Consider the following 14,494-nt stretch of genomic DNA (forward strand, 5'->3'; position numbering starts at 1 on the left):
AGTTTAAAGCTGTAGTTATTTAATTTGCCAGGATACTGGTCCCAGCCTGGTTCAAGTGAAGCTCATCCTGTCGGAACAGTTCCCTCTTATCCCAGTCTTGGTGCCAGTGCCCCATGTATTAAAATCCATTTCTCCCACACCAATCTCTGCAAATGTTTTACAACAGGAAACATGTCCTGCATCACACCTCAGACATCTCATTCTCACCAACCTACTTGAACTATAATAATACAGTTGGATAAATTATATTCTCTCACTGCTGGATGCTAAACAAGCATTCAGCCAAACAGTGCAAATTACAATGTGTAAATTCTGCTCTTAAATCTTCCCACATCCTCTCGAGTCATCCTCCCACTATTCCATCCCCTGTGGAACTGTAACATAGCAAGGAGCCTTCCTGAGAGAAAAAAATGAAATTAGTAGAAAAGGGATTGGAAAAAAATTCACCTTTTTTGACCTTTCCGCTATCGTAGGTGCTCGAGTTAGCAATTTTTCTTCAAGATATTCCTTGTTCTGAAAAATGTTTTAAAAAATTCTAGTTAATATATAGGTTTTATATTCAAGTTGACAAGAACTTTTCTTGCAAGCAAATGAAATATGGCACAACTTGGCTCTAAAACAAATGAGGTAACCAGTCTGCTGTGTTAATATCACCTCTATTGCTGGTCGATGCAAACTTTTGGTTGAATAGTTGACTTGTTGTAACAGAGAAACAGTTCATTAAATTTGTAGCTAATAATCTACGATAAAGATAATTTCCCCCAAGTCTGCACAATCCACATTAGTACTAGAACTGGTCTGGAGTTCTTATAAAAATGAAATGAATAGAAGCACACTGGGAAAGCATGGAGTTATTCCCAGTAGCTGACAGAAGAAGGAAGCAGGACCCAAAATGGCAGCCATGGGTAGTTATGATTCTCACACACAGAAAATTCTCAGTTTTGGCCATGTTCCTAGGGAAACATTGTGCTTGGGGGGAGTGGGGTAAGAGAATCAAAATGTCATCCCAAAATTTTCGAATGCATTAATAAGTGGCAAACCCAAGAATGGGAGAAGTCGAGGAATAGATTTGCCATCAAGTGGTGCAAGGGAGGAAAAAAACAAGACACACATCCAGTCAGAATACAAAGTGACTAAAAAAATTGATTCTTGGTATTTGGGTCTCATTGGCAAGCTCAGAATTTATTGCCCATCCCTAGTTGCCTAGAGTAAGTGGTACTTTCTTCTTAAATTGCAGCAGTTTGATACCATGCAGTGGCTTGCTAGGCCACTTCAGAGGGTAGTTAAGAGTGAAGCACGTGGGTGTGAGATTAGAGTCACATAAGCCATAGTAGGAAAGCACGGTAGGCATCCTGCTTTAAAAGGCTATTAGTGAACCAGTTAAGTTGTGTGAAAACCAGACCACTTCCTCGTCACTTTTCATCTGGTCCACAATAGAGTAGTAGAAAGATCTCGCTTAAAGATTTTTTTCCCCTAATAACTCACTGCAAATGCACCATATTGTGTCTCAGCACTGGGGTAATGGAAGGAAGATGAAATGTGGTAGAGGTAGAGCTGGGCGTCATCAGGGTAAATGTGGAAACTGACCCCATGACTGTGAATGATGTAGCCAAGATGCAGCACATAGATGCGGAACAGGTGGAAGCCAAGAATGGAACCTTGGGGGAACTCATAAGGCAATGGTGCAGGGTGGAAAGAGAAGTCATTGGTAGAGAAGCACCGGCTATGATTGGGTAGACAAGACTGGAACCAAGCACAGACAGTTCCATCTCCATTTAACTTTCTTTTATTCCAATGGAAATAGAACTTGTGCTTATCCTCATAAATATTGACTTCCTCATCCCCGACATCACCCTGGAGATTCTATGCTATAAGCTCTCTGGCTTTTCTATGCTTTCTATACTGAGGCTCCCAAAATTGCACACAATTCTCTAAATATGGTCTTACGATTGCCTTGTATTATTGTACTCTATATTCTTATTCATAAGACACTTATACATTATAGTTTAGTGCAGCAGTCGTGACGAGGTTATCTTCTATTTACATTTGGAGATTATTGAACTCAAAACCTACTGTAAAATTTACAGTGCATCACTGCTGTTTGTTTATTCTTTTACTGTTTAGTAAATCTATTTGGCAGTTAGAACCATAGTCTAATGAAATGTTTAATCTGCTACCTTCCAAGGTCAAAGAAGATCATGAGAGCATATGACAAAACCAGCTAAGCAGAAATAATGTGGAGGTTTCTCTGATCTCTGAGCAGGTTACAAATTTACCTAGATACCTGGGCAAGTAAAAAAATATTATGGGCCAGAGAAAGCAAGGGCACTTACAGCTATGTTCTGAGGTACTGTACACCCCGCCTCCACCACATCCCCTCCCCCAGCCCCCCAAAATACAAGTAGTACACAGTAATGTCGGCATGGCAAGAAATTCCAAAATAAAATAGATTATCCAAATTCATAATGCATTAAAGTGGGGAGACTGAAACCTGTAGTTCAATACACCATTGAAAGGCAACTATTTTCCAGGTCTCGGGCAACAGTGCAACTCGGTCTTCCAATTTTCAAGTGCACAACACAATGTTAGATGAAGTTGCTTTTTTGGTCTCGCAAAGAAACCATGCTTAGTGTCTCCAAATCAAATTGCTGAGAAAACCACACTTGTACAGGAATGTAACCATGTGAACTACATAGCTTAACAGTACAGGGCACTGATTAGTTTTCTGTTGCTTGTTCATGCAATCATTAGGGCATTGGCCTGTCGGCTTATCTGGAGCTAAGTGAGAAGAATACTAATCTCCCCCAAGTGATGGATACCTCATCACCAATTTCACTCCCCCTCCCTGGCAACAGTCTCATGCTAAACCAGACATTACTGCTGTCCATATTCTATCCCACACCAAGTCCTGCTTACCCATCACCTCAGTTTACCAACCAACACTGATTCTTGGTCTCTCAACACCTCAAATTAAAAAATTCAATCCTTGTATTTTAATCCCTTCATGGCCTAGCCCTTCCCTATCTATGAAATCTCTTCCAGCCCTATACGACACCTTATCAAACTCTCTGTTCTGGTCACTCTGGCCTATTGTGCAATTCCCTTTTCCTCCACCCCACCATTGGCAGCCATGCCTTTGGCAGTCTTAAACTCTGGAATGCCCTTTGAAATCCCTCCAACTCCCTCTCCTCCTTTAAGACCCTTCTTACTACCCATCTATTTGGCCAAGCTTTTGGTCACCACTCCCAATATCCATTTCTTTGTCCTGATGTCTAATTTTGTTTGATTATGCCTCAGTGAAGCAACTTGGATATTTCTCTATGATAAAGGAGCTATATAAATGCAAGCTGTTGTCTTCATAGTCTTCTACCATTCTAGATCGCATTAGTGGCATGCTGGCCAGTATTCAAGAGTACTTTTCAAAATCTCATTCTCAGGATATGGGCATCCTGAGCAAGGCCAGGACTTATTGCTCATCCCTAGGTTCCCTTCAGAATTTGGTAGTGAGCCGCCTTCTGTGTGGTGAAGGTACTCCCACAGTGATGCTGGGTAGGTAGTTCCAGATTTTGACAGCGATGATGAAAGAGCGATAATATCGGTCCAAGTTAGGATGGTTTGTGACTTGGAGATGACGGTGTTCCTATGTGCCTGCTGCCCTTGTCCTAGGTGGTGAAGCCCAGTGCCGGATGGGGAACTCACCACCCTCGCTCAGGTCAGAACATCTCTGCAGGTCGGGGCTATAAAAAGAGCTGGAGCATGCCACAGCAACTTCCTGCGCGAGCTGACACAAATGTGCAACAGCTTCGAGGTGGGGCAACGCTATCAGGACTCAGGTCGCCGTTTGGAGCGTGAACAGGAGCATCGGTGGGGCCCTGGTACAGCAGAGGAGCAGGAAGGTTGTGGCAGACTTGCGATAAGTGATCGGGGCGGAGGAGTGATGAGGGATTGTGGCTGAGATTTGATGGGTGATCGTGACCAAGGTTCAGCGAATGTTTGGTGCGGAGGTACGGCGAGTGTTTTTGTAGCAGAGGAGTGGTAAAGGATCATGGCGGAGGTGCGGCGAATAAGGAGACGGGACTCAGAAGAGCAGAGGGCCCAGGGGCAGTACGGGCCTTCCCACACTGCGATATGTGCGTGCATTTGGTCCGTGCAGCAGTGGAGGTCTCCAGTCGTCCTGGTTAACCCTTGCCACTGGATAAAGGCCTAACTTTGTCAAGCCCGTGTGTTGGCTGGTGTGCAACGGTCATCACACGTTTAAAAAAAATCCACGCACAGGCATCTTCCATCCCTTCAATCGCAGTTCAGGACTGGAACAGCGGGTCCGTCATTGAAATATCTGTGAACTCATGTGGAAGCAAGTCATCCTTGTCCGAGGGACTGCCTATGATGATGATGAGGAGGTGGTGGGGAGTCCCACAAACTTCCCTGGCTTGGGTATCGGATTACTGAATCTGCAAACAGGATTCAATCATCCACTGCCAGACATATCACCTTGGAATCACTTTGATCCTAAAGAGCCCATCCACCAACACTGTTGAAGAAGTTAGTCACCAATTGTTCACTGGACAATTGACCATTACAGGTTTGGTCCCTTGGTAGGCAAACCAACAGGTACCAGGAGATCTTCACAAGTGACAGTGAGCAGCACACTCACATTTTCTGGTTATTTACATTATTAACTAAGGTGCTTGCGCCACTGCGGCAACTACAAAGGAATCTCCCTATTGTCGGCCACTGGGAAAGTCATCGCTCGAATCCTCCTCAACTGTCTTCTCCCTGTGGCTGAGGAGCTCCTTCCAGATCACAGTGCTGATTCTGTTCACTACGGGGTACAACGGACATGATATTTATAGCACAACAACTGCAAGAGAAATGCAGCGAACAGTACCAACCCGTGTACATAGCCTTCTTTGACCTTACAAAGACCTTTGACACTTAACCTCGAGGGACTATGGAGCATCCTCCTCGGTTCAGCTGCCCCCCAAAATTTGTCGCCATCTTCTGCCTGCTGTAAGATGACTTACAAGCAGTGATCCTGACCAACGGATCCACCCCAGACTCAATCCATGTTCGGACCAGGGTCAAGTAGGGCTGCATCATCGCGCCAACACTCTTCTCGATCTTCCTTGCTGCAATGCTCCATTTCACTCTCAATTAGCTCCCCGCTGGAGTGGAACTTAATTATAGAACCAGTGGGAACCTGTTCAACCTTCGTCGCCTCCATGTTAGATCCAAGACCATTCCATCTTCTGTCGTCGGACTACAGTACGCAAACGACGCTTGCGTCTGCGCACAGAGGCTGAACTCCAAGCCATCGTCAACATCTTCATCGAGACTTACGAAAGCCTGGGCCTTACACTAAACATCCGTAAGACAAAGTTCCTCCACCAACCTAACCCCGTCACACAGCACTGCCCCCCAGTCATCAAAATTCACGGCGCAGTCTTGGACAACGTGAACCACTTTCCATGTCTTGGGAGCCTATTATCAGCAAGGGCAGATATCGATGACTGGGTCCAACACAGTCTCCAGTGCACCAGTGCAGCCTTTGGCCGCCTGAAGAAGAGAGTGTTTGAAGATCAGGCCCTCAAATCTGGCACCAAGCTTATGGTCTACAGGGCTGTAGTGATACCCGCCCTCCTGTATGGCTCCGAGCCATGGACCATATACAGTAGACACCAAGTCGCTGCAGAAATACCACCAACGACGTCTCCGCAAGATCCTGCAAATCCCCTGGGAGGATAAGACACACCAATTTCAGTGTTCTCGATCAAGTCAACATCCCCAGCATCGAAACAGTGACCACACTCGACCAGCTCCGTTGGGCAAGCCACATTGTCCACATGCCCGACACAAGACTCCCAAAGCAAGCGCTCTACTCGGAACTCCTACACGGTAGGCGATCTCCAGGTACGCAGAGGAAACATTTCAAGGACACCCTCAAAGCCTCCTTGATTAAGTGCAACATCTGCACTGACACCTCGGAGTCCTTGGCCAAAGACTGCCTTAAATGGAGTAAGAGCATCCGGAAGGGTGCTGAGCACCTCAAGTCTCGTCGTCGAGAGCATGCAGAAAGCAAGCGCAGGCAGCGGAAGGAGTGTGCAGCAAAACAGAATCCCCACCCACCCTTTCCTTCAACCACTGTCTGTCCCATCTGTGACACAGACTGTAATTCCCATAGTCACCTGAGAACTCACTTCTAGAGTAGAAGTAAGTCTTCCTTGATTTCAAGAGACTGCCTATGATGATGTGATGTGAGCTGAACATGAACACTATAACTCAGTAACAAAGTATTTGGAAAATCCTGGAGAATGTTTGTATCTATAGTCCCATAGGTGCAGGAAATATTTCTTCCTTAGGTTTCCATTTTCAGTGCTTAACCTTGGTGAGACACATGTGCCATCAACACACCAACATATGAGCATTTGCTGGCTTTGATATTACTGAAAAATTCAACAAATCGGAGTGGTGGCATAACTGCAGCCTATTTCATTATTTCAAAAACAAACCAGTGTCACATTAGCATCTGTAGGTACATACATAACTAGAGCCTAAAATGCAACACTACCACCATCCCTTCTATTAGTTGTGATAATCTCCTTTACATTACACACACAGTTGATACTATTTCCTACATTTATTCAGGAAACCCATTAAACTACAAAAATGAATAAAAACCTGACCTATGTTTGTATCTCAATAGCAATGTTTACTGAACAGACGCAACAATTGCACAATGTGTTAGCTTACCTTTGCTTTTTGGAAAAACTTGTGTTTTAAAAATTCTGCCGCTGTAGGCCTGAAGTGAAAGAGAAAAATCCAATTGAGAGAGAGAGCAAAACAGAACTACATGGTCTTTGATTTTCTGAACCTGGTTGATTAACAAATGAAGCCTATCTGAAATTTGCCAAACGTAGTACAGTTTTTCTACATTAAGGTGTGATATAGAACAAGGGAAGACATGCAATCCATTTATCTGTGCCAGATAAAATCAGGAAAAGCTCAAGGTCTGCCAAACAGTGATCATCTGTAACGCTAATACTCAGGATCTGAAATGCGATTAGAAAAGTAAAGTTTCCACTTTGAAATAACACACTTCTGCTTTCACTGGTCGTTTTGTTCAGTTATTTCACTGCTCCTAAAGACTGATGGAAGCAGGAGACATCAATTGAGTCCGGACTAATTAAAAAGGCTGGATAACATCAGAGAAGCAAAAGCATCACAGTGTAACTTAAGTCAAAGATTTATCGATGTCTCATTGTCCTCCACAGCAGTGAGTTGTGGGCATGAATTGGGAAAGGCGTAGAGGTTCTTCATATTCTGAGAACACTGATTTAAGCACACTGCTACAACAATCAAGTGAGGTCATCAGGTGACAAATTAACATGAAAATATATGGTTGACAGAACTGAGGTATGACAGGTATAATAATATGAGTACACTCAATAAATGGCTGCAGATAGATTGGCTACATGTGCAAGGACCAGGCACATTAGTGGCTCCAGAAGTTGTGGAAGACTGTACAAGTGACAAATTAGTTCTAGTTGAAAAAAAAACTAGATGGAACATAGACAAGACTACAGATTGACAGAACAGAGAAAAATGACACAGGGCTATCAGGTATGTTAACATCGTGGTTATGGTGCCGGACTGGAGATCGAGTGTTCAAATCAATTGCCAAACTGAAATCAACAAATCTGGTAATTTGCAGCTAAGGCCAGAAAAACATGACTATGAAAGTTACTGGATTTCTCTAAAAACCTAACAAGTTCAGCAATCTCTATTGGGTCTGATCTACAAATGACTATCGGCGAGTATAGAAGATTAAGGGGTGATCTAATTGAGGTGTTTAAGCTGATTAAAGGAGTTGATAGGGTAGAGAGAGAGAAACTATTTTCCCTGGTGGGGGAGTGCAGAACAAGGGGACAAAATCTTAACATTTGAGCTCGGCCAATCAAGGGCAATGTCAGGAAGTACTTCTTCACACACAATAGTAGGCATCTAGAACTCTCTCCCCCAAAACACTGTTGAGGCTATGTCAATTTAAAATGTCAAAACTGATAGGGTTTTGTTAGGCAAGGTGTTAGAGGTTACGAAACCAAGATTGGTAGATGGAGTTATGTTACAGCAACCATGGTCTAATTGAATGGTGGAACAGGCTTCAGGAGCTGAATCCAACATTATGTTGACTGTTAATGCCCTCTGCAGTGGTCTAGCAAGCCACTCAGTCGAATCAATGATGGTGAGACCACACCTCGAGTACCCCCAGGTCCCGCTGTACTGCGACACTTTGCAATCTTTCTCCATTTAAATATTAACTTGCTCTTTGATTTTTTTTCTGCCAAGTGCATGACCTCACACTTTCCAACATTATACTCCATCTGCCAAATTTTTGCCCACTCACTTAGCCTGTCTATGTCCTTTTGTAAATTTTGTGTGTCCTCCTCACATTGCTTTTCCTCCCATCTTTGTATTGTCAGCAATCTTGGCTGCGTTACACTCAGTCCCTTCTTCCAAGTTGTTAATATAGATTGTAAATAGTTGGGGTCCCAGCACTGATCTCTTCAACACCCACTAGTTACTGATTGCCAGAGAATGAACCATTTATCCCGACTCTCTGTTTTCTGTTAGTTAGCCAATCCTCTATCCATGCTTATTATATTACCCCCAACCCTGTGAACTTTTATCTTGTGCAGCAACCCTTTATGTGGCACCTTGTCAAATGCCTTCTGGAAGTCCAAATACACCACATCCACTGGTTCCCCTTTATACACCCTGTTTGTTACATCCTCGAAGAACTCCAGCAAATTTGTCAAACATGACTTCCCCTTCATAAATCCATGTTGACTCTGCCTGACCAAATTTTGCTTTTCCAAATGTCCTGCTACTGCTTCTTTAATAATGGACTCCAACATTTTCCCGACCACAGATATTAGGCTAACTGGTCTATAATTTCCTGCTTTTTGTCTGCCTCCTTATTTTCTTATGCTTCTTGGAGGAGACTCAACACCATCTTCTCAGAGCAACTAGAGATGGGCAATTAATCTAGCCTGCTAGTATTGACAGGATAACCTGCACTGTGATTGATAGCCTGCTGAGGTTCATACATGAAGAATATCCACTTTGGTGATTATTGAGTCCTTCTGCCACCTGTGCAGGTGAATTTGAACATGAGTCAGCACCTTCAAAGGAGAAGTGGACAAAAGGAGAGAAAGGGGCGGGGGGGGGGGAAAAGAGGTGAAAAATAAATAATTACACTTGGCTAACAATCTTCTTTCAGCATTTTTCTTTCCCATTTTAGACAGAAAAATATGCTGTCAGCTTTGGAAACCATCAGTGAGTGGCTCCATCGGGAATTTTAAAATATTGGCATCCTGTCTGGTCCTGAATGTCAATTGCAAGGCACTGTAATCAGCAGAATGCAGTACTGGCTGAATATGCAGTTGAAGTCAGCAGGATAGCAGATCTCCACACATTAAAGAAACCTGCAAAACACGAATATCTCCAACCACAAGAGATCATTTTCAACCCGACTTAAGCAATGGAAATACTTCATGTTGAAAATGCTCTCACTACATATATTTTCTTCCTCTAAACATACTGTGAAGGTGACAAAGACACTGGATTCATTTAAAAAACAGCGTTATAGTATAATGCGAATATGGTAGGGCTATTATTTTGAAAACACAAGATCAAATACAACAACTTTGGAGGTGCTCTTAAGGGCTTGCTGCAGCTGATTGCTTGCTTTATATTCATTTTACTGAAGCCGCAGAGAATTGTAATCATTCTAAAAATATACAGCTGCAGTACTTAAATGGACACAGAAGATTGATAAAGTTGATCTAAGCATATTGTTCAAACTGAAAGGGTTGAAAAGCTGGGGCAAATTAAAATTTAGCAAGTAGGAGTAATTGGTAACTTGGACAGAACTAGATTAGTAAAAGATTCGAATACAGGTGTAGACACGTAATCTATGTTTTACCAGGGAAAGTTGTTGATGCAAAGAGTCTAAAGATATTCAAGAGGTTTGAGGGACATGTAGAGAAGGCAGGGTGGAAGTTGAAATTAACTAAAAGGAAAGGCTGCTTATTGGGCTCAACGTTTTTTTTCCCCTGCTTCTAAAATGGCCTTTGTTCCAAGTTTTTCATACCTTGCTTCAATATACTGAGAGTGGCACTTCTGTATACATTTTACACTAAACACTAGTTTACAAAAGGAGGTTAGAAAGAGCATTAAAGACCATTACAGCACACTCACTAATAAATAAAAGGCAATAAATAGACTGAGGTGGAAGCTCTACTTTCATCTACTGGGCTGGCTGATAATTACACTGCCTACCCCAAGGTCACTTTTGCCAAATATAGAACACCGAATGGGCACTAATGCATTGTTCCTGAATGCTCAATAACACTTCAACTCTGTAGAAAGTGTACTTCATTTACAACTGTGGATTACAGTTTACTATTCAATGAAAAATACTTGTATATAAAATACTTTTATATCTGTACAAAAAAATGTATGTGTTTTTATGGCTGCACCAGAACTGAAATAGCAAAGAATACTGAGAATCTGAGCGGCACAAAGGCACTAAAGCACAGAAACATAGAAAATAGGTGCAGGAGCAGGCCATTTGAGCCTGCACCATCATTCAATATGATCCTGGCTGATCATGCAACTTCAGTACTCCACTCCTGCCTTCTCTCCATACCCCTTGATCCCTTTAGCCATAAGGGCCACATCTAACTCCCTTTTGAATATATCCAACAAACTGGACTCATCAACTTTCTGTGGTAGAGAATTCCATAGGTTCACAATTCTCTGGGTGAAAAAGTTTCTCCTCATCTCGGTCCTATATGGCTTACCCCTCATCATTAGACTATGACCTCTGGTTCTGGACTTCCCCAACATCCAAAAGGAGTTAGATGTAGTCCTTACTACTAGGGGATTCAAGGGGTATGGCGAGAAAGCAGGAATGGGGTACTGAAGTTGCATACTACGCCTAAAAAAAAGTCCGATATTCTCGAGCTCCTTGGAGCTCGATGTCTGCTTGGCGCGGCGCGCTCTTCGCAGCAGGGGGCGGAGCCTAACACTCGCGCCGATTTTCTAAGTAGCAGGGGGCGGGTACAATTTAAATTAGCCTTCGTGGTGCCGGCAACCCTGTGCGTGCGTGCGTGTGCAGTCTCACACAAACATTGGCACTCGGCCATTTTTAAAAATACTGCAGAAAAAGTGAAGATTTGTTTCTTGGACCCCTGCAAAGGCTTGTAATTTAATTTTTTTTAATATTTGTGTGTGTGAGGGAGTGCTTTTAGCAGCACTGCTGAATAAATCACCTGCTGAAATCAGTGAGTTCAGCTTTTCACTGCTAAACTTGCAGAACAGGTGCTGCATTGGTGCATGCAAATTAAGGACTGTGTGTTTGGAGAAATAAGAGTGCCAATTCAACTTTGCATTGGATCAACGTCCACCAAGAACAAAGAATTTCTTGCATGAGGAAGTGGAGATATTAGTCAACGTAATTGAGCAGAGATGGCAGGAGCTAGATACCAGCAACAGAGGTCGCATAAAAGTGCCACCAAAAGAAATGAAGAAACGCTGGAACCAAGTTGCAGAAGATTACTGCGCAGTGGTGCATACCAGGAGATCTGGAAGCCAGTGTAAAAAGAAATGGCACGACCTTGGTCAAGTAGTTAGTGTAAGTAATATTTCCCATTTTTAATTTAATCATAATTGTAACCTGGCTATCTGTATGTCCCACTTTGCAGACTGACACACTCCGTAAAAAGTTATATTTTACTCTTTGTAGAAGAAATTGGCCCACAACAAAAGGGAGGCAACTCGGACAGGAGGAGGCATGCCCAATTTCCATCCACTGACACTCTTGGAACAAAGGGTAGCTGCTATGATGAGTCGTACACGGAGAAAAGCAATCAGCACAGCACAAGCTGGGCCCACACGCGAGGAAGAGGGCAAGTCCTGAAAATGCATCGTGGCCCTTTAAATCAACCTGCTGCCTGGCCTGTTGTGTGAGAGTACTCATGCCACCCATCCGGTCCCCTCCCTAGCTGTTAAGCATTTGACTGTTCTGATGTATTTTGCAGAATATGATGATGATGATGATGACGATGACGATGACGACGACGCTGCTGCTGCCAACCCTGAGGATCCTGAGGATACAGAACAAGAACCAGTACAACCAGCTGCGGACGATCCAGACTGGATGATGGCAGCGATGACTGAAATGTCTGCAGGAGAGAGCTTCCATTGTAATGTTTATGAGCCCCCATCAAGGGAATCAGAGTTTCAACCCCGAGCATAGGTCTTGGTTCCACCTTCCATGGTTTCGCTTTCGATGTTGCGGGTCCCAGTGGTGCTGCTGGTATAATGCAGCATTCTACAGTTAGTGCACTACCGTCTGAGCCTGCGCCTCCCTCTCGCATAGGTTCTGGTTCCACCTACTATGGTTTTGATTCCGACGCTTCGGGTCCCAGTGTTGCTGCTGATATCATGGAGCAGTTTACACCCATTCGTCCAACATCCCAGCCCACGGCTCGCACGCGAGTGCTGTCGTCTGGAACACCGAGTGTCCTACTGTTCCAGCCCGAGTCTCTCCCTCTAGTTCTGCCGTCTGGAACACAGAGCGTCCCACAGTCCCAGCCTGCGCCTCCCTGTGTAGTGGTGCCGCTTGCAACACCGAGCATCCCACCGTCCGTGCCCACGCCTCCCAGTGTAGTGGTGCCACAAGGCAGACCCAGGCAGAGGAGGAGATGGAGATTGGAGACACGCTCTCCAGTGATGCAGCCTGCGACAGATGCGACTCAGGTTGTGGCATTGGGTATGGAGACCAATGAGCTTACCCGATCACTCATCGGTGGCGTCAGTGCAGTAGGTGAAGAGGTGACGGTCCTGACGAGAGTAATAGCAGTAATGACACGGGAACTTAGGGAGGGAATGTCCGAGGGAGTGCAATCGACGGCTCAGGCCGTCAGGGAGGGCATGCAAATGACGGCACAGGCCATCAGGGAGGGCATGCAAGTGTCGGCACAGGCCGTGCAATAAGGGCACACAGCCCAGCCATTAAATGACACCCCTATGAGGAAGTGAACATTCACTGAGATATGGATGAGACATGGTTGCAGCCTTTCTTTGCTGCTTTTGTTCTTGTTCTTGATGTAGCTGTAGTACCGTTTTTCAAATTGAAATTGTTTTGTAAGTTTTGTAACTTTACAACTTAAGGGATCTTATGGTTTTTAAGTGATCTTATAGTGTAAATGCTCTCACATTTTTTTGTATCTTATTTAATTTTGCACCTAAAAAGTGATCCTGAAGTTTAAGTGTTCCTCAGAGTAAGATTTTTCACAATGAAACTGTTTTGTAAGTTTTGTAACTTTACAACATAGTGATCTTAGTGTAAATGCTCTCTCATTCTTTAATTTTTTAATTTTGCATCTAAAAAGTGATCTTGAAGTGTAAGTGATCTTAGAGTGTAAAATTTTTCACATAGAAAGTGTTTTGTAACTTTTGTAACTTTACAAGTTTATAAGTGATTTTAAAGTTTTTAAGTGATCTTCAAGAGTCATATTAAAAAGTATAGTTTGATACAACAAATATTTTATTAGAGTGACGTTAACTTTTCAATAAAATATTTTTTCATTAAAACTGTTTCATGTTCCATTAACACAACACAACGTAGGAACAACTGCAAAGAATAAACATGTCCATGCGCAAAAGTGGTCGCAGAGCCCTCAGGTATCAGTAGTTGAAGCGTTCATGGATGAGCTGCTGGCGCAAGTCTCGAGCAATCGTTAAAGGGGCACGATGGACGGCCTTCCTTCGACCTCGTGCTTCGGCATCAGGCACTTGCATGCTTTTCTGATTGTCGTTATCATCCACATCCTGGTCTTCCGTAATACTATCATCATGCACTGGACCCTCACGTAGGTCTTCGGGTTCCACTACCAGCTTCTGCTGCCTCATGATGGCTAAGTTATGAAGCATGCAGCACACAACAGTGAAGTGACCGACAATCTGAGGAGAGTATAGCAACTGTTCTCCGGAATGGTCCAGGCATCGGAATCGCTGTTTCAATATGCCAATGGTCCTCTCAATGATGCTGCGCGTCGCAATGTGTGCCATGTTGTATTGACGGTCAGCTTCTATCCGTGTCACGCGTATGGGTGTCATGAGCCAGGTGGTCAGGCCGTACCCTTTGTCTCCCAGTAACCAGCTCTGCCCTTCTGGCTGCTGCTCAAACATGTCAGATAGAACGCTGTCGCGTAGGATGAACGCATCGTGGGTGCGGCCAGGGTATCTCGCGTCGACTGACATGATGCGCCTCTTGTCGTCACACACGAGCTGCACATTGATAAAGTGGAAACCTTTCCTATTTCGGTACTGCTCAGATTCCTCCACAGGTGCTCGCAAGGCTATGTGGGTACAATCAATGCAGCCCTGTACCTTTGGGAAGCCGGCAATCCTGAAGAAGCCCACA

General features: G+C 43.9%; 1 protein-coding gene across 1 annotated transcript in view; it reads right to left on the reverse strand.

Annotated features, from left to right (window-relative positions):
* LOC139277097 (serine/threonine-protein kinase OSR1-like) overlaps window positions 1-14,494 on the reverse strand; it is a 269,081-nt gene that overhangs the window by 84,478 nt on the left and 170,109 nt on the right. Inside the window, exons 9-10 of the mRNA XM_070895115.1 lie at window positions 6,751-6,799; window positions 448-513 (exon numbers count right to left, since the gene is read on the reverse strand). Coding sequence (XP_070751216.1) covers window positions 448-513; window positions 6,751-6,799 — 115 coding nt within the window. The remainder of the gene's footprint in view (window positions 1-447; window positions 514-6,750; window positions 6,800-14,494) is intronic.

This window comes from Pristiophorus japonicus, chromosome 1 (assembly GCF_044704955.1).
Source record: "Pristiophorus japonicus isolate sPriJap1 chromosome 1, sPriJap1.hap1, whole genome shotgun sequence".
Classification (NCBI taxonomy): domain Eukaryota; kingdom Metazoa; phylum Chordata; class Chondrichthyes; family Pristiophoridae; genus Pristiophorus; species Pristiophorus japonicus.